The following is a 20,824-nucleotide window of genomic DNA, read 5'->3' as shown; positions in this document are numbered from 1 at the left end:
ATCAGTCAAGCTTATCTGTCAGGCCACTGATAGGCCAAGGTCTTTCACAGGTGCCTCTAGAATACATCCTTATTTCAGTTTTCAGATTTAAAATGTCCAGGCTGAATATAGCACTACATGCTTTGAAGTACTCTAGCTTTTCCTTTAGTTCCCTACACAGCAGATATGCCGCAAAATTATCTACATTAATTTCTTCGTAATTGCTTGGCAATTAGATTTTTAAGCTTCAGCACTTCATGAACAACCAAACAGAACATTTTGTATTAAAGCTGAATGCCACATTGTCAAGTAAAGGAAAGAAAAGCCTCTTACGATTTATGAAATATTACTCTGTGTTAATATGTTTGGGAGAGTAAGTGCACACATTTCTTTAAATAAAAACAGAAACAACTGGTTAAAAGACCATTCACCAAAATTATATTTTAAAAAACCAGGTTAGATCCTCACTTGGTATAAATTTGCATATTCCACACATTGACTTCAAGAAAATACCAGTTCACACAAGTCATGGATCTCACATCCTCTATGTTTATTTGAAGGTTTAAATTAGTATCTTCCTCAGAGTAAATGCCTTATTGTTGATATTTTATGTAATATAGATTGTTTCCCTACTTCCTGGGGGACCACCTACATTAAAAGAGAGGGACATATATTGACCCAATGTTTCCAGAAACTATCTTCTGCCTCACCCACCCTCCAGTGTCTTTTTTCTCATTCTTTGGGGCTGTATCCCTTTTTACAAAGAAACCAGACTTGAACCCAGAGATATTAAAATGGTCCCCTTGTGATGGGTTTCCCCTCCTTTGAGGTGCCACCTGGAACTGGGGTACCACTGAGCCCACCTGACCACCAGCCTGAGCTCCCTTTCACCCTGTAATTCTGTAACAAGCTGCACAGGCTCACACTTTCACCAGCACACAGGTACACACCCAGCTGCAGAAACACACAGACACTGAAATCAGCTCTGCACGGGAAGACTCAGCTAAGGAATTGACCAGTTCTCAAGTGCACACCCCACTCTAGAGGGTAAACCCAAAATTGTACCATCTTGCGCTGCACAGAGAACTGTACAGCAAAAGCTCATTAAATACACCTCCTCCCTCAATGTGGAGAGGGATATACACAGCTTTCTGTCCCAAATTATGATTTCCACACACACACTGGTTTTAGACAAAACAAAAACAAGTTTATTAATTACAAAAGATAGATTTTAAGTGATAATAAGGGAAAGCAAACAGATCAAAGCAGATTACCAAGCAAATAAAACAAAAATGCAAACTAAGCTTAATATACCAAAGAAATTGGAGATGTGTAGCAAATTCTCATCCTAAATGTTGTTTTAGGCAGATTGCAGAGATTCTTGAAGGCAAGCTGCACTTGCTTGCAGCTTAAAACTCCAGTTATTCCTTTCACAGGCTAGACAACCTTCTAGCCTGGGTTCAGCCTTTCCCCCCTACTTCAGTCTTTCTGTTTCTCAGGTGTTTCCAGCAGTCTTCTTTCTTGGGCAGAGAGTCAGTGAAGAATGAACCATGATGATGTCATTCCCCTGCCTTAAATAGTTTTTGAATATGGCAGGAATCCTTTGTCTCCCAGTTTGAGTCCCACACCCGGTCAGTGGAATCCAGTACCAGGTGACTTGGTCACATGTCCCTGTAGGGTCAGAGCAGCCATAACTCGGAGGCCATTTGCAGCATCCCCAGGAAGGCTCCCCGGTGGGAGATTAGCATCTTCAAAGAACTATTGTTCTCCCTAATGGCCCTTACCAACCAGCCATCTAGACTGATTGCATTCTGTCTAGTGCGCGTTCCCCAAGTGTAAAGACATTTTTAATCGATGCATAGAAAATATTCTTAACTTCAGACACCAAAATGATACTGGCATACAAATAGGATAATCATATTCAGTAAATCATGACCTTTCCAATGGTATCTCACATGCCTTAACTGGTATAAATACATCATAGTTATTCCATAATCATATCATAACAATATCCCTATGAAGAATATGGGGGCGTCGTGTTGAACTCCTGTAGCCATCATACCCGTAGGTTTTCATTAAACCCTGAACCCTCTATGTTTTAATAATAATAATAAAAAAAAATACAGGTTTCAATTGTGGCTTTGCAACCCAACCAAAGGTAAGAATACTAAAACACACAGGAACTCCAACTTACAATCTACAACTCTACCTCGATATAACGCTGTCCTTGGGAGCCAAAAAAATCTTACCACGTTATAGGTGAAACCGCGTTATATTGAACTTGCTTTGATCCACCGGAGTGTGCAGCCCTGCCCCCCCGGAGCACTGCTTTACCGTGTTATATCCGAATTCATGTTATATTGGGTCGCATTATATCGAGGTAGCGGTGTATCTCTGTTTCCTTCTGCTGCTCCCAGCTGTAAGTAAACTGTACCTGGTCAACACCCAGCACAGTGTACTTTCCCCAGCATGCTAATGCAGCTACGGTAGTTGGTGTACTGTCAAGGGGGATCCAAAGCTCCACCCAGTCCCCATCCTCTTCTGTCCACCTGCACATAGAGGCTCCCAGAGCCTGCTTCCCTTTCCACACTGATAACTGTTATGTAGGTAGCCATCTCCAGCTGGACCACAATTTGGTCGATAGCTAGGATTTCTATACTGGGTACAGTGAAAGACTGCATTTGAGCTAATACTCTTGGAATTTATGACCTAAGCCTTTGACACTTCTTTAAAACTTCCTAAAATTGTTGGTACATAAAGGACGGCTGCCAGGGAACATGAAGAGTTAATTTAGGTTTGCCGGTCCCAATACCAGCCAAGCTTCTGCTGAGATGAATACCCAAGAAGAAGAGAAGGATGAAGCATGAAGGAATTAAGACTGTCAGATGAAATTCAACTAACTGTTCTCCCTTTCTCTCATTCTCTTTCCCATCTTCTATTTATCTCCTTCTTTAGTTTAACTCCAGAAATGAACAGCTATAATGACTGATGATAAATAGTTTGAATGATCCAGGGCTGTTCTAGCAAAATTGTGATAGGGTTTCATATATATTAGGGTTTTAAGTCTCCCTTAGTGAGTAAAAACCCTAATTTTTTAACATCAAAAGAATAGATTCATAGATTCCAAGGCCAGAAGGCTCCACTGTGATAATTGTCTGACCTCCCATATAACACAGGCCATAGAAATTGCCCGAAATAATTCCTAGAGCTTAGAAGAAACAGCAGATTAGTTTACAGAAAATTTCTATGGCTTTGATCCTGCAAGATTCCCTGCACAGGTGCAGGAGTCTGCCTAAGCAGAATCCTACTGAATTCAATAAGGCTTCCTATTGCATGTGGGTCCACCCACGTGGAACAACTTGCAGGATCAAGGCCCTTAACTAATTTATTTAGTAAAATATGTCCAATTAACATGGTAGAGAAGATAAATATGTTCTCATGGGGGACAGTAGAAAATCCTGTTCAAAAGTTATGGGTCATGAGGTTTAGCAGCAATAGCCTGATGTTGAGCATTTGAGGAGGAGGGATAAGGGGCCACCACAATTATTCAGAGAAGAAGAGATGCCAGCTGTGGCAGTGGCTCTATCCTGCTTTTTATTTATTTGTTTTGGTCTCCCTGGAAGGCACTGGACTATGCAGCACAGAGCTTGACAGAGACAGAGACGAACCTGCACCTTAATTTTTATAACCTGGTGTTCCTAAAATTAGGCCTGGAATGACCTCTGTACTGAAAAGTTTGGGACAGTCATTAAGGTGTATCCTCAAGGATGAATGATTGTACGTAAAGACATGAAGTCGATTCAATTCTCCTGTTCAGATTACTCCTTTGACATTTTTGGGGAAGTTGGGCCACAACAGGAAAGGAAACACAGGTGAAAAGGAAGCTTCACCAGCAAACTACCACTTGGATAGGCAGAAAGTTATTCTGCACTTCTCCTAGGTACCACACATTTTGACAAAATTATGTTTGTTCAGCCAGAAAGGAGATTCAGCCATGGGATGTGCAGGAAAGGGTACTATGGCTATAAAGCCCTGAAGATTGCGACGGAAAAGTGTTTCCACAAATTCAGGAAGCAAAACAGCCAGAAGGCAAGATGCTCAATCACATGAGCCTTTCTTCTCATGGGTAGCATCTCACATCCTCACCACAGAGAAGAATGGTCCAAATCATTTTGGTCAGCAGCCTAACATGTTCTTGAACCCACAGAATTTTGAGATTTAAACAGGATGATTGGGGGTGGGGGGAGGGCTATAAAGATCTTCTTTGAGATCGGGTCTCTCTTTTATAAATGGGGGGGCACACTCTTTTAAACATATACTTACATTTATAAATAGTGTAATGATACACTGAAATGGGTTTCATTTGTCATTTATGAATGTAAAGATATTCTTAAAAGCTGATTTTTTATCTACTTGACTATAATAGCTCCAAACTAAAGTTTCATACCATGTCCATCATCATTGTATCAGCACCTATAACACTGTAGCCTATATATGATAAGCTAATAATCTACACTTTAAAAAAAAAGAATGGTTTATGGTTATTCTTCCCATTTTTAAGCCAATGAGAGACTTCCCTGAATAAGGAGTACAAACTGCAAGATCTGGTTATCTGTCATAAAGAGGCTGTGCTCTTGTTAGCCATATATGTATCTCACAGGTAATTACTAAAATGTATGATTTTAAAGTCAGATTTGAGTTACAGCAATGAAAAAAACATCAGTGCCTGATCCATTTTTTATATCTTTTTTCTCTCATTTCCTCTTTATGCATAAACACAATATTTAGCTGCCAACAGTGTAGCACAATTTGTTATACATTAATATATATAACAATCCAAAACCAGCTCTCCGTTCTGCCAGCTGCCCCAGCATTGCTGGATCCCCCTGCTCCCACAAAGTCCCAGGGTGAAATTTTGTCAAAACTGTCACTGACTTCCATGGAGCCAAGATCCTCAGTGTATTCTGTGCAGAGCAACTTGAGTCCTTCCATAGTTGGTGCATCTTACTTATAAATCAAACTGCTTGGCTAGAAAAAAATATTTCTATATTTTGAAAACTAATAAAAAATGTAAAAAATAAAAAAGGAGGGGTGGGAATGGGAAGCATTTCTATTCTTTTGATCATCAATCACTAAAGAGTCTGATGTGTTTTCTTCAAACTTTAATTTACAAAAATAAGCATTTTTCTTCTGATCTGTTTTATGGCAGATTCTGACCAGAATGTATTTTTGTAGACTATGAAAACAGAAGTATTTAATGAAAATGCTGGAAGCCCTTTAACTACAGAGATGCAAAGTGTGCTGGTGTAATTATAATGATGTTTTTTTCTGTAAGCTACTTTTATGGCAAGCTGAATTAAAAATAAAAATAAAATCTTTAAGGATCATATTTTACTTGCACTTGAGCTATAACAATGTACTTTCAAAACTTAGAAATAGAACAGCCACCAGAACACTCATTTTATTTGAGCAGTGATACTAGTTCCATTTGGTTCTAGTAACCATCTTTCTCTGCTTACTTTACAATTGTTTTTGTCTGTTAAGGGTATGAACAATATTTTTTCTTAAATACCATCTCTAAATATCTCATTTAAGAAGAAAGTTAAAGAAGATTGTCTGTCAATTCATTTCATGTGAATGCTTATATCTGATGTGTGAACTATGACACTAGCTTATGGAGTCTCTGAAAGCAGTAAACTGTTCTCCGAAGTGCTTTCTTTGTACAGTACTACTGTACCAGTAATACTGAGTAATTACTACAGTAATGAACAACTTTAATTATAATTATAAAAATTGTCTAGGGAAATATATTTCTTGGAGGGTTGGGGTGAGGCTACAGCACATGATATTTTGAAGCAAGTTTTTGTTTAGGTGGATCCCTTTTACATCAGCCACCTGATTGTTATGTATTTTTCTATAAATAAATTATTATAAACACATTATATGAATCATTTCTTTTCCATTTTGCCATTTCTGTTTTTAAATGTTGACCTATTCCCCTCATAGAGTAATAAATATAATCTTCACATTATCTCATTCTTTGGATTTCTCAAAATCTACATGTATATATGTTCCAAGAACCAATACAGTAATTCACATAAAAGATACAATACGTAATGTGAAATAAGAAAAGTATTAATTCCAACAACTCAATATACTATGGAATGAAACCTCTGAGAACATACAGGATTATTATCTTATGGCAGTAATGGATTTATTGAGTTCAGTATCAATTATATGTGAATGGCTTGAGTATACTAGGGCATATTTCTATGCAGCTGAGTAACATGGGTGAGACTGGTTGCTCAAAGTGTTTCAGGGTCAGCTCTTCATTTTGTGTTGGCCAGTTTCTGGAATACACAATTCCTGGAATTCACTTTTTTCAGCTTCTTTATGTGCTCCTTGAATGTCAGCATTCAGTCTGTGAACCCAAGGTACACCTGATGTTCATAGCAATCAAGGATTGTACCGTCCCATGATATCTGAAGTTTTCACATGGCCTGATAGTGTTTCAGGTGAATGGCACACACTTGTCTTTTTCTAGGAATAGCATTCAAGAACCATGTGAGATAATATTTTCCAAGTACACTCAGGGAACCACTTAGAGTGCACTTAGAATGTCCTCCAATCTTTCTGACTGGGTGGTGATGCAAAGGTGATTTGCATAAATGAATCTTCACACATCAGGGAATTCTGGTAGGTCATTTTTGTAGACATTAAACAGCAAGTGTGATGACACTGAACCTTGAGGTAATCCATTTTGTTGAGTATGCCACTGACTTTTCTGAACATCCATCTCAGCAAAAAAAATATTGATTCTCAAGCAGGGAGGAGATGACCTGGACCATTTTGCTTTTTCTCAGAATTCTTGTCAATTTCAGTAGAAGTGCACAATGGTTCATGGTGTCATAAGCAGCTGGCAGATCAACAAAAACAGACCCTGTAATTTTGCAGATTGAGAAACTGTCTTTGATGTTTTGAGATGGGTTGCAACTTAGCCCTCGACTTGGTCATCAGTCAGCTCTATGATGGCTCTACTATTGGCTCTATTCTACACATGATCATCTGTGCATATAGCTTGTAGGTTGAGAAAAGGATATTGGGTGATAACTCTTTCTAGAGCTAGAGTCTTTATATGGTCTGATTAGTGCATTCACTTTGGCCTGTCTCCACAGCCCAAGGGTCTGTGTTGTCTCCATGCAAGAATTAAAGATGTCAAACAGCCAATTCTGCACTCTTGTGACAAAATGCAGTAATCATTCATTAGATACACCATTGAGTCCAGTTGCTTTTCCATATTTCAGAGTTTTCATGGCTATTATAAGTGTTTTAGTGTTGAGTTGCTCATTGTGCACTTTGCTATCTGAGGAGTGGACAACATTCCTGCTTAACTTGTTTCTTTTCCTGTTTTACTTTGTGGCTGGCTTACCATTTAGGCTGAGTTAGTGTGCAACTTGTCTGTGAGATACTGTGGCAATGAGTTTGGGGTTTTGTCCATCAGAGTTCAGCTTGCAAATGTTAGCCCAGGCTTTACAGCACAGGTTTGTTGTTGCAACCATCTCCCTGCAATGGCCACACTGATCCTTTCCATTCTTTCATATAAGCATGTTCCTCAGTCCAATGGTTTCTTCACCAAACGGATCCAAGTCAAGCAGTTCTGAATATTTTTTAGATTATTTCTGGTCTGTTCTGAAATCCCAGGTACAAATAATTTCCAGTGTCCCAGAGGGGTGTACTTTGGGGCAGTCTTCCACACCAGGGAGACAAATTCTCCATAACGCTCATGTGCCAGAGTAATATCACTGATGGATTAATCCAATTCAGAGGTAAAGGCTTCCCAGTCGGCCTTCCTAAAGCTGAATCTCAGCAGATACTTTGTTTTCCTGGGCTGTACTATAGCCTCTAATGGCACTTGCATTGGTCTATGCTTTGACCTTGGAATTGCTGCCATGACCTCCTTTTTGAAGTTGCCTGTATTTTGATGAATAACAAAGGGTACGTTGGGATTGTACTCTTTGTTCCATCGTGTGCTTTGGAAGGTATATTTGTCATTGAAATCACAGAGCAAGAGCAAGTTGTTTGTCGCTGCCCACTTCTCAAATTCTTCCTTATTATTGTCATTGTTGGGGTATCCCAGATGGTGTTGTGACTATTGAAGTCCCCTATGACAAGGCATGGTTTTTCTGACAGGAGAAAGTTGGCTGGCCATGCAAACTGTTCAGCTGATGGCTTGTAAACAGAAACTACTGCGATTTGATCAATTCCATTGTACCACAGTGTTTCGCAGTAGTGGTTTTCCCCTGTCTTTTGTCTGGTACAAGTATTGTGCTGCCACAGATGTTGCTTTTTATGTTCACAGAAATATACATTCCAGGGATGTTTGGGGCTGTTGTCTCTCTCTGTGTTTCTTGCAAGCATGATATATGCTTTTATACCAGACAGAACATCAGCCTTCTCTGCAAAGAATCCTTCCACATTGAAACTGATGACTTTAGGTGCCCTTCATGATGACATCTATGTCTATTTCTACTGTGTTCTCAGTGCATGTTGTCAGATTTGGTGTCTCCCATGGTTAGTTGCAATCAGAGAGTGACAGGGGTCATGATGCAGATAGATAGATAAATAAATAAATATTTCCTTAACTGTTGCACAACCTAGTCATCATCAGCTGGCTGATTTTTGTAGGTTTCACAGCAGGAGTGAGTCTGAAGGAGGAATTTGAAGGAAGACAAGCAATGTCTTTAATGGATTAGTTCCATACATCAGGGGCAGTATGGAAGAAAGCATTAGCTTACATAGGAAATATTAACAAACCAAAAAATAAAAATTGTCTACACTTAAGGCCAAGTCTGATCCCACTGAGGTCAACAGAAAAACTTCCATTGACCTCAGTGGGATCAAGATTTGGCCTTTAATCAGCATAAAATGCATTAAAAATTAAATTGTTAATGCTAAAATAATAATATAATTTTCAATTGAAACACCTTACATATTTCACTAATTTGTTGTGGTGACAAATGACTGACAACAGATGTGATTAGTTAGATTATTTGTTTAACTTAACATTTCTCTCCCTGACCCTTTTACATTTTCTGGATCATTTTTAACAATTACACAATCTTATTTGTCCCCCTGTCAAGAAACATTAGAACTAAAACTGCACAGATGAAGAAAATAAAAGTTCTCTACCTTTTCCAAGACTGAACAAGCAAATGTCACCGGATTAGAAATGTTCCTGATGCAGGAGACTGCGCCAGCAGCGAGAGTTTTACCATTCATGATGATTGCATCAAGTTCCACATAACCATCAGCATTCAGTACAGCACCATGACCTGCAGGAAACCATTCCATTTGTAAAAGGTCAAACATTCTTAGCCTTAAGCTTTTGAAATGAAGCAGAGAAAACAATTTCAGAGCTATTTACTACCCTGTTCTCTGACAGCTTTTGTCCTGGCTTCCTGTAAGAGATATTTGCTTTTATAGTCACAATCCTTTAAGTAAATATGATGCTTGTGGCTACAAAAAAGCATTTGATTGTTTTCTTTGAGTCATAAAGCTTTTATCTTGTTTCTAAAATCATAAAGCCTGCTAGGCATTGCATTTTTCCAGTGGTATTGACTGATGTCCCTTCTCAACATTTTAGGTAATCAGATAAGAGTATAGATGATCATAGAGCAACTCTAGTAATGTAGGAAGATATTTATTATACATGAAATATGTTTACTACTGAGGTAAACATGACTATTTAGAGACAAGGCAAAACTGATTACTATTGTCAAGTTTCAACACTTTGCATTTCTAATATGCTTCTAAGCTATCTGCTTTTGGGGCATTTGAAAGAGTACATTCAGAGCCCCTTCAGAGCATTGTTTAAACATAGAACTACACACATAATCATTATCAAACAGGCTATTATGGCTGCAAAGAATTCTATCCAATTAGGAAAAAGAAAGATGCAAAATTGGGGTAAAGCAAAATGAACAGTAAAATGGTGCCTTACTAAAATTCCCACAAAGCTATTATTAGTAAATGAAAAAAAGTACTGTATAGTGAGGGAGGGATTAAAGAGATTATTATTTTCAAGTGAGCCACAACCTTTAACATGTGTAGTGATTTTGGTCAATCTAGGCAGCACTGGGCATTTTTTCCATGTTGGAAAACCATGGCACAATTGTTAGTCTTTGGTTATGGCAAGCCTGGATTGGAATGTCAAGATTTTTTTTATTTATTTATTAGAGAGAAAAGGTGTGCGAGTTAATATCTTTTACTGGACCAACTTCTGTTGGTGAGAGAGACAAGCTTTCAAGCTTACACAGAGCTCTTCTTAAGGTCTAGGAAACATAATCATTTTCCCAGTATGTTTGTGTCTCTCACCATCAGAGGTTGGTCTAACAAAAGATATTACTTCACCCACCTTATCTCTCTAATATCATGGGACTGACATGGCTACAACACCACTGCATACACAATTTTTCTTTTTGTCAGAACTGAGGAGTACTGGCAGGATATGCTGGCAAAGCTTGCATGGAAGATATAGACAATTTGCCATATGGCTACACTATCAGTCAGTTGGATAAGCACTCAGATTCACCACCAAAATTATTACAAATCTGAAACAACTTCTAGACTATCCAGCAACACTTTTCTTTCAAACATTCCCACTAATGTTTCTCATTGCTCTCCTTTGAAAGCATCCCTAAAGCACCATCAGGTTTATGACTCTATAAATCTGTGAAAAGGCATACAGTGAAATAACGGTCATCTGCTTCTAAATTAAAATAGTATCATAACACTAGGGGCTGGTATCTATAAACTTGTAACTCCTATAAGTAAAACATTAAATGGAGAAACAAATCCTTCCTAGACTTGATGTATATGACATAGCTGGGCAGTTAAGCAAAGGACTTCAATGTAACAACAAGGGAAAAATAAAATCTTAAAGTTAAGGAAGAAGTACAAATGAAGCTGTTTATTTGTGTTATTGATATTCTATCTATGTTCATGATAGCCAAGCACTTTACAGACATTAAAATCAACATCTGTCTAGCAATTAGCACAAACCAGCCACCTATCTTATTGATGGGATACCCTTGGGCTGAGGGCACAAATTAAGAAAAAGCCAGAGTGAACAAATCTTGACTTGTACCCTTAAAAATAATAATCACCAAACTTGGACTTGGGCAGAGTGCATGAGGGAGGAAATTCCAGTGCTCAAGTTGTTCCAATGAGAGTGCCTTAATCCCTGAGCCACGGGGTCCAACCCTACGGACAGAGAGCATGAACTTCGGGATGGAATGCAACTCCCACAGTAGGAAGAAGTAAACTCTGAAGCCCTAATTCAGAAAACCACACTCATGCTAAAAAGTGTTTCAAGAAACCAAATGGCACCACTCTTTGTGGGTGAAAATTGGGGAAGGAGCTCAAAATAGCCAGGTCCACAATGCTCTATAAACTTCTGAATCCTAACCCACCTTGAATAGAGCTGGTCAAGAATTTTCCCAGCAGAACAGTTTTGTGTTGGGAAATGCTGATTTGCTGAATCAAAACTTTCTATCAATTAGATTCTGTAAAAACTTTTGATTGAAACCCAGCAGGCAGGGTAGCCAGTTTCCTGCCAGCCCTCCCAGCTGCCCAGCTCCTTGCCTGGCAGGTCTCTGGACTACTAGGTTCCCCAGACTACCTGGGAAGCTGGCTCACAGGCTGGACAGCTCCCTAGCTTTCTGCCTGCAGGTGGGTCGGTTGCCCAGCCCAGTCAGTGGTGGCTACCTACCTGGCCAGTTGCCTAAATGGCCAGAATTCCTGGGTTGCAGGCTTCCTAGCTGTCCTGTTTCCTTAGTAGTACTTACTCAGCTAGCCAACTCCCTAGGCTTCCTGGCTTCCCAGGCAGCAGGATCCCTGGGCTGCCCGCTTAACAGGCAAGCAAGTTGCCAGATGGTGAGCTGACCAGGTAGACAAGGAGCTGGCTGCTGAAACTGACTTTTTAAAACATGACATTCCAAATGCAAAATTTTTCACAGGATGAAAACTCTGGTCCCCACACACTTCTAACGATGTGCTGGAGCTGGATACAGATTGTTGCCTTGTGTCCCAAACTATGGTCTACATACAGCAGCCAGGATTCACAATGGTCTCCAAAAGCCATGTCAGAGTTGTGACTATTCCAGGTATTCTCACCTCTTCCACCTTTTTTTTTAAACCATCTTCACTTTGGTAGATTTATTTTTATTGTTCAACTTTGTATTGAATAATGATCACATGGAATGGAAGAAACTGGGGACAGGGTGGTGGTCTCCAGTCAACTCAAGCCACTTTGGAAATGTTTACACTGGTCTGTGGGACCAGGCCTTGTGGACTCGTGTTTCCAAGCCCACACCTGAGTATCCATGCTGCATTGCAAATCTGGACTTACAATTGCTGGATCCAGGTCTCACAACTATGCCAAAGCATTCATGCTGCACTACACTCACTTTCTGACTCAGGTCTGCAGCTAGATCTGTGTCCACACTGCAACATTATAAGACTTGCATTCAAGTCACAGAGGGACTTGGGGCTCTGACCTATCCCCCAAGCAGGATCCCAAGACCAAGATCCTGCATGCATGATGATTGAAATCATAGTCATTTGTGTGTGGCTAGAAGGGGGATTTGAGATCAAACCTGAGTAAGAGTCTGGGCTTAGTGTGCAGTGTAGACATACCCTTTGACCCACAGAGCCAGTGCAAAGTGGACATACTCTGCCTGAAGGTTACCAGCAATGAATTCCCCATGCATAGATGAACTTTCCACTGGTATAAAGCTTGTGGAGGTAGAACAGCTGCCTCCTGTATCAGCCCTTAAGCTGCTGTAACTATTGCCAAGGCTATGTGGTGCAAGTTGGTGGAGATACACTCTTCCCACTCCCAAGATCTGAGCAGAGCTCTGCACTTAGGATGAATTCAGTCTCATGGAAAACTAGGGAAAAGAGTTGGTGGAGAACCACAAAGAGAAGGAGATGATTTTTGGCTTTTCTAACTAGGACTCCTTCTTATCATCCATCCTGACCTTGGTGTGACCTTACTTTTAAAACTGTTAAGCATGACATTCCCAATCTGGCATTGTTTGCTGGACTTCTCAGGCATTTAGCTGTTCTGGTTTCATTTCTACCTCTCCAGCTACTGTTGGTTCTTGCTTAGAGGAGAGGAAAGTGATCAGGAACAGTCAGCATGGATTCACCAAGGGCAAGTCATGCCTGACTAACCTAATTGCCTACTATGAGGAGATAACTGGCTCTGTGGATGAGGGAAAAGCAGTGGATGTGTTATTCCTTGACTTTAGCAAAGCTTTCGATACGGTCTCCCACAGTATTCTTGCCCGCAAGTTAAAGAAGTATGGGCTGGATGAATGGACTATAAGGTGGATAGAAAGCTGGCTAGATCGTCGGGCTCAACGGGTAGTTATCAATGGCTCCATATCTAGTTGGCAGCCGGTATCAAGCGGGGTGCCCCAAGGGCCGGTCCTGGGGCTGGTTTTGTTCAAGATCTTCATTAATGATCTGGAGGATGGCATGGACTGCACTCTCAGCAAGTTTGCAGATGACACTAAACTGGGAGGAGTGGTAGATACGCTGGAGGGTAGGGATAGGATACAGAGGGACCTAGACAAATTAGAGAATTGGGCCAAAAGAAACCTGATGAGGTTCAACAAGGACAAGAACAGAGTCCTTCACTTAGGACGGAAGAATCCCATGCACTGCTACAGGCTAGGGACTGAATGGCTAGGCAGCAGTTCTGCAGAAAAGGACCTAGGGGTTACAGTGGACAAGAAGCTGGATATGAGTCAACAGTGGGCCCTTGTTGCCAAGAAGGCTAACGGCATTTTGGGCTGTATAAGTAGGGGCATTGCCAGCAGATCGAGGGACATGATCGTTCCCCTCTATTCGACATTGGTGAGGCCTCATCTGGAGTACTGTGTCCAGTTTTGGGCCCCACACTACAAGGATGTGGAAAAATTGGAAAGAGTCCAGCAGAGAGCAACAAAAATGATTAGGGGGCTGGAACACATGACTTATGAGGAGAGGCTGAGGGAACTGGGATTGTTTAGTCTGCAGAACAGAAGAATGAGGGGGGATTTGATAGCTGCTTTCAACTACCTGAAAGGGGGTTCCAAAGAGGATGGATCTAGACTATTCTCAGTGGTACCAGATGACAGAACAAGGAGCAATGGGGGAGGTTTAGGTTGGATATTAGGAAAAACTTTTTCACTAGGAGGGTGGTGAAGGACTGGAATGGGTTACCTAGGGAGGTGGTGGAATCTCCTTCCTTAGAGGTTTTTAAGGTCAGGCTTGACAAAGCCCTGGCTGGGATGATTTAGTTGGGGGTTGGTCCTGCTTTGAGCAGGGGGTTGGACTAGATGACCTCCTGAGGTCCCTTCCAACCCTGATATTCTATGATTCTATGAACCAGAGTTGAAAGGTTGCTAGAAAAAGGAACTCAGTGACTTCATTTTGTTTTCATTTGTGGGATTTGTTTTAACCTTTTCCTTGTCCCTCCAATGGTGACTAGGAATGAAATTTTCTTCTGATTACCCAGAATATCTAGAAATTGTTATGGTTGCAAATGGAAACCTTTACAGTGGGGGCCAAATTATTGCAATAAAAGGTGCAACAGGTTTGGAAGAAATGTATTAACAGGTTTTGCAGTTTACTGATAGAAAAGGAATTTAGCAAATTGATTGTACAGAGACTGATGTTGCACAACATGTGCTTTAGATGTGTGTGTATTTTTATCATGTTTGCGGATGTCTCAAGAGTAGTAAGATTCCCCACTAGTTTTGCTCATCTCCAGATTCCCTCTTTGTATGATCTTGGAAAAAAATGATGTTCTTGTATATCTAAAAACCTCTTCTAAACCAACTTCTTTGATTGCTTCCTCCCTTTCCAACATACTGAAATTGCTCTTCTATGCATATGGCTTTTCTAACTACGACTCCTTCTTATCATCCATCCTGACCTTGGTGTGACCTTACTTTTAAAACTGTTAAGCATGACATTCCCAATCTGGCATTGTTTGCTGAATTTCTCAGGCATTTAGCTGTTCTGGTTTCATTTCTACCTCTCCAACTACTGTTGGTTCTTGCTGTTGGTGGTGATTGTTATTAAATACTCCTCTTTCATGTAACAATTCCACAATTCAAGTGCTTCTTCTTTGGCCAATTCTTCTTCTCTACCTCTATGATTGCCTGTAACCACATTAACTTTAAAAATTCAGCCTTAAGTAGAAGTTCAATGCTGATGATGCCCAAATCTCCATTTCCTTCAATGTTTTGGTCTTTTCATCACTTTCTGACTGCCTTGTTTTCTTTCTGTACAGCTTTTCACCATCTGATGTAGTCCTCCAAACAAGATGCGTGGGGACGAGATTAGGCATAAGGAAACAGAAAGTCAGACCAAAATGCAGTCTCATACTTTCTCCATCTCTTTAAGACTGTTTGACCATACCTCAACTTGTGAGACAGAACTCGGGTCCTGATTTCTCAGAATCGGGGGTTGTAAATTATATTAAATATTAACTTTCTTTCTAACAAGCTTTCCAAAACCAAAAAAATCTTAATTTTTTAGTAATGGAGCTTTTATTTCATATTTTCTATGGTGTATTATTTGTTAAGTGCTATTCATACTGACTGCATGAAATCTAAGGATGTAGCCTTTCATACTTTCTCCTTTAGATATCACTCACTGCACATCGGGGGGCAGGTGGGGGAAGGCTGATAATTTCAGAAGAACCCAAATCATTAACCATCAAGATGTATGTGCCTAACAGAGCAATCATGTCATTTTATTGTCTACTTTGTGTTTCTCCTCTTCCCCCCAATCTTATCTGCTAAGACTTACCTCAGTCCAGCATGGTATGCTCTTTGGCCTGTGGCCATGTCTTTACTTGTCTGGCAGGCATCTAGAAGATTTCTGGCCACATAAAAAGACAAAAAAAACCCACCTTTGACAAGGACCCTCACCAAAGGCTCTTATGCAAAGTAAGCTGCCACGGGATAAGAGGGAAGGTGATCTCATGGACCGGTAACTGGTTAAAAGATAGGAAACAAAGGGTAGGTATAAATGGTCAGTTTTCAGAATGGAGAGAGGTAAATAGTGGTGTCCCCCAGGGGTCTGTACTAGGACAAGTGCTGTTCAACATATTCATAAATGATCTGGAAAAAGGGGTAAACAGTGAGGTGGCAAAATTTGCAGATGATACAAAATTACTAAAGATAGTTAAAACCCAGGCAGACTGTGAAGAGCTACAAAAGGATCTCTCAAAACTGGGTGACTGGGCAACAAAATGGCAGATGAAAGTTAATGTTGATAAATGCAAAGTAATACACATTGGAAAGCATAATCCCAACTATACATATAAAATGATGGGGTCTACATTAGCTGTTACCACTCAAGAAAGAGATCTTGGAGTCATTGTGGATAGTTCTCTGAAAACATCCACTCAATGTGCAGTGACAGCCAAAAAAGTGAACAGAATGCTGGGAATAATTAAGAAAGGGATAGATAATAGGACAGAAATTATCATGTTGCCTCTATATAACTCCATGGTGCGCCCACATCTTGAGTACCGTGTGCAGATGTGGTCACCCCATCTCAAAAAAGACATATTGGAATTGGAAAAGGTTCAGAAAAGGGCAACAAAAATGATTAGGGGTATGGAACAGCTTCCGTATGAGGAGAGATTAATAAGACTGGGACTTTTCAGCTTGGAAAAGAGACGGCTAAGGGGAGATATGATTGAGGTCTATAAAATCATGACTGGTGTAGAGAAAGTAGATAAGGAAGTGTTGTTCACTACTTCTCATAACACAAGACTAGGGGTCACCAAATGAAATTAATAGGCAGCAGCTTTAAAACAAATAAAAGGAAGTATTTCTTCACACAACGCACAATCAACCTGTGGAACTCCTTGCCAGAGGATGTTGTGAAGGCCAAGACCATAATAGGGTTCAAAAAAGAACTAGATAAATTCATGGAGGATAGGTCCATCAATGGCTATTATCCAGGATATGAAGGAATGGTGTCCCTAGCCTCTGTTTGCCAGAAGCTGGGAATGAGCGACAGAGGATGGATCACTTGATGATTACCTGTTCTGTTCATTCCCTCTGGGGCACCTGGCACTGGCCACTGTTGGAAGACAGGATACTGGGCTAGATGGACCTTTGATCTGACCCAGTAGGGCCATTCTTATGTAAATAATAATGGTTATCTGGGAAGACAGTAGATCATTTGAACCACAGTTCCCAGAACATAAGAAAACTATTTCATTTCAAGACAAGCTGGTGAGGCTGGACCATAGAAGAGCAATTTTCAGTGCCTGCAATCAGATGGCAAGTGCTATAGACACTATATTTAGATTAGCTGGCCAGCTATCTGTGGTTGTCTCTGTGTCCCCACTCCTGAATTTCAATTAATTAAAAAACAAAGTGTCACGTGTTTTCTCTGCTGTATTTAAAAATGGGAATATAAAATTCTATTTCCCAATATCTTCTTTAACTTCCTGTCTTTTTCAGAACAAGAAACAAAATCTTCCTCCAAAGGCCAAATTCAGAAATGGTTTGAGCAGTACAGCTAAACTTAGGTCAACAGGTTTGCACCCACTTATACAAGGTCTGAATATGGTCCCCAGTCATTAAGATTTTCCTTTGATTCACACTCTGGTTTTCTGACCTCACCTGTTTTTATTTTCCAGATTGTTCTGTATACTCCTCAAATATCACACTTCTTTCTGTTTTCCCTTCTCGTCTCTTCACAGTTGGTGGTATGTTCTTCTTTCATGCTGCTCTATCATCTGGAACAGTCTCTCTGTGCTTAATTGACTCCCTGACTTTTTCAAAATCCTATTTCAAGACTTGTCTCTTCTCTCTGGCCTATGACACCTGACCTTTGTAATAAAAATCAAACTTACTCCCTGAGCCTCTGAGTTTCCTTGTGTTCAATCATTCTCCCTGAAACTTATCCACTGTGTTCCTGTTTATTCTTACCTTCTACATCTGGAGATTTTGCTCTGTTATATATTGTGACCATGTGTAATTTACATTATTTTTCTTGCGTTGGTAGACTGCATTCAGATATTAAAATAACATTTTGTTTGGATATTGCTATGCAAAGACAAAGTTCATGTTATGACATATCATGTATCAAATTTGCAACTGTTATTCTATTCTGAAAATGCAAAACGCATTCCATATTTCCATTTAAAAATGTTTTCTTCTATATTATTTTATAATGCAAATGAACACCACCAAATTCTGAACAAAAATATTACATTTTTCAAGATGATCCATCAAATGGAAATATTCTGCAGGATTTTCAAATAGAACATTTGTTTTCAATTACGAGACCCAGCTAAACTGCTTAATTGTCTATACAGTGTGGTACTTGTTCAGATAAATTAAGTTGAGTTTGCCTTTTTGCCATGGTATTTTGAAGCTTTATGCATGCTCTGTGAAATCCCTCTTTGTGAAGAACTATGTATTTGCAATACATAAATCCCAGATATTCTTGTTGGATCTCATATATATCCTCTGTAAAGATAACTTTTCACCTATCACCATTTCAATACTGCCTCACCACATACTCATGCAACAACAAAATAGAAAGATTAAAATATATTTTATCACAAACACTTTTAATAACTATTAGTGCATGACTGCTCCCATGATCCCTATGTCCATATTACTTGTTACAATGGATTTACCTTGTATATTTTTCAATTAATGTAGTACAAGTTGAATAAACAAGCTCAAATCTAAAATTCACTGGAAACTGACACAAATCTCTCAGTATTATCTAAACCCCATTTATGTAGACAGAACACAAATAATCCAATTTTTTATCCAAGCCCATTCAAAACAAAACACATCGGTGGATTAAAATTGGAAAGAAAAGCTATGGAATCGAAAGTCACAAAATTCAAATCCAGATTTCAGTGATGTTTTGATGTGAGTTTTTAGTTCATGTTCATGTCAGGATTAAGTTCCTTTAATATCATGAGGTAAAATTTAAAGATGGAGTTCATAAAATTGAAAAAGTGGGTTAGATTGCTAAATCTGATTAATTTGTGTTATCAGTGATGAATGATCAATTCGTAGCCATATACAGTAATTATTAACATATCATTTTGATTACCAACTTTATAATAATATATGGTAAGTCTGGATTACTCATTTGTTTCAATTTTCTATACACTCTTTAATATTTTTAAAGTGATAGGCTTCATAGTTTAAACTGAATAATGGAACTACAATAGGCACTGCATTAAAGGACTCATCACAAAACAATTTCCATCATTTACATATAACACTTTACAAAATAACTGGAAACTACCAAAAAATGATTTATGTCAAGAAGCATGATCAAACTCTTTTTCCTTCCTGTCAGATTGTTCTTAAAGTTCCTACAAATCAAGCTTACTACTCTGCTTCATTGCTCAGTGTGGCTTCAGATTAATCTGCAGAGTGTCAATAAATCATAAACTCTTTTATTCATGCTCAAAGTGCATTCAATCAATTTTACCCACTGCTGAGCTTCTGGTATTATCAAATGTCTGATCTATCTTTGTGCTTTTACTAAATAATTTAGGAAGATGATATTGACTGATTAGACATTACTTTGAAGTTCACAGAATCTATAGTGACATTAAAATATTTCTAGTTGACAAAAAAACTCTTCAATTGTTGTTAGAATTATAGGATTGACACTTCATTTGCTTTTCTATAGTATACAAATTTCCTTTTTAACCAAAACATTTCCTTCCATGGAAAACCACTTTGTTAACAGCATGTCTTCTGTTAAAGCTAGCCTCTAGTCCATATCCCGTTCTCCTATGGAAATTTATTATCTGAAACAGTCCTTGATCCTCTGATTAAAAAGAGGCAGGCATTGATTCTCTGGGGTTTATTATTCTGTTACAGACAGGATGCTTGTTACAACATAGATCACCAGGTTACCCATGGCTAGCTGGTACAGGAAGTCAGAGATACACACACAGAGAGATACAAAAGACAGTGGGCCAGCTCAAAGGCAGTTGATGAGCTAGACCTATCTATACTGAAGATTCTATTCTATTCTATTCTATTCTAGATAGGTTCTTCTACAACCCTTATCACTGTAATATCTGAGCACCTTCCAGTAGTCCATTACACAACGTGACTATCATCTGTCACATGGTTTGTTCTCTCTCTCTCATCCTCTTGTCAGGGGGGATAATTGTTTTCAGTGTAGTGTTTGGTTTAGGCGGAAGGAGAGGTCCTTAGTTCTTGTGGGAGTTCATTCAATAGTTTCAGACTGGTCCCTGAGAAAACTCTGTTTACTGCATAGATAAGCTTAAACCTTGTGGTAGAGAGTCCCATTGTGCCCGAGAAGCAGAACTGTCAACCATGCTTCCTGATACTGGAGTTTTTTGTAATCTTTTAGATAGCCTGGACCAGGCCATTGAACACTTCAAAGATAAGGACTAGGACCTTGAACTTGAGTCCATATTCTATGGAAGCCAGTATAGAGAACAGAGGACAGGTCTGATGTGCTTGCAGTAGCTTGTGTTGGTTAGAAGAACAAGTACAGAATGTTGCAGTGTGAGTTTCCTAAAGGCTGATGGCTCCACGCCAAGGTATACAGCATTGCTGTATTCCAGACAGGAGATGACAAAGGCGTACATAACTGAGGTCTGGTCATCATCTGTTAAGATAGAACAGAGGTTTCCAGCAAGCCAAAGGTAGTAGGCGTTATTCGTGGATGCTGCTGTGTGATAGCTTAGTGTCATTGAAGAATCCGAGAGCACTCTTTACTATGGACTGAGCTGACCAGTTGCAGGTGT

At 39.4% G+C, this 20,824-nt stretch overlaps 1 protein-coding gene across 1 annotated transcript in view; it reads right to left on the bottom strand.

The window, feature by feature from the left end:
• LOC135876641 (isoaspartyl peptidase/L-asparaginase-like) overlaps nucleotides 1-20,824 on the bottom strand; it is a 218,198-nt gene that overhangs the window by 156,888 nt on the left and 40,486 nt on the right. The window contains exon 2 of the mRNA XM_065401920.1: nucleotides 9,169-9,311. Coding sequence (XP_065257992.1) covers nucleotides 9,169-9,311 — 143 coding nt within the window. The remainder of the gene's footprint in view (nucleotides 1-9,168; nucleotides 9,312-20,824) is intronic.

Source organism: Emys orbicularis, chromosome 3 (genome assembly GCF_028017835.1).
Source record: "Emys orbicularis isolate rEmyOrb1 chromosome 3, rEmyOrb1.hap1, whole genome shotgun sequence".
NCBI lineage: Eukaryota > Metazoa > Chordata > Testudines > Emydidae > Emys > Emys orbicularis.
The sequence above is the reverse complement of the archived record's forward strand: the minus strand, read 5'-3'. Positions and strand labels throughout refer to the sequence as shown.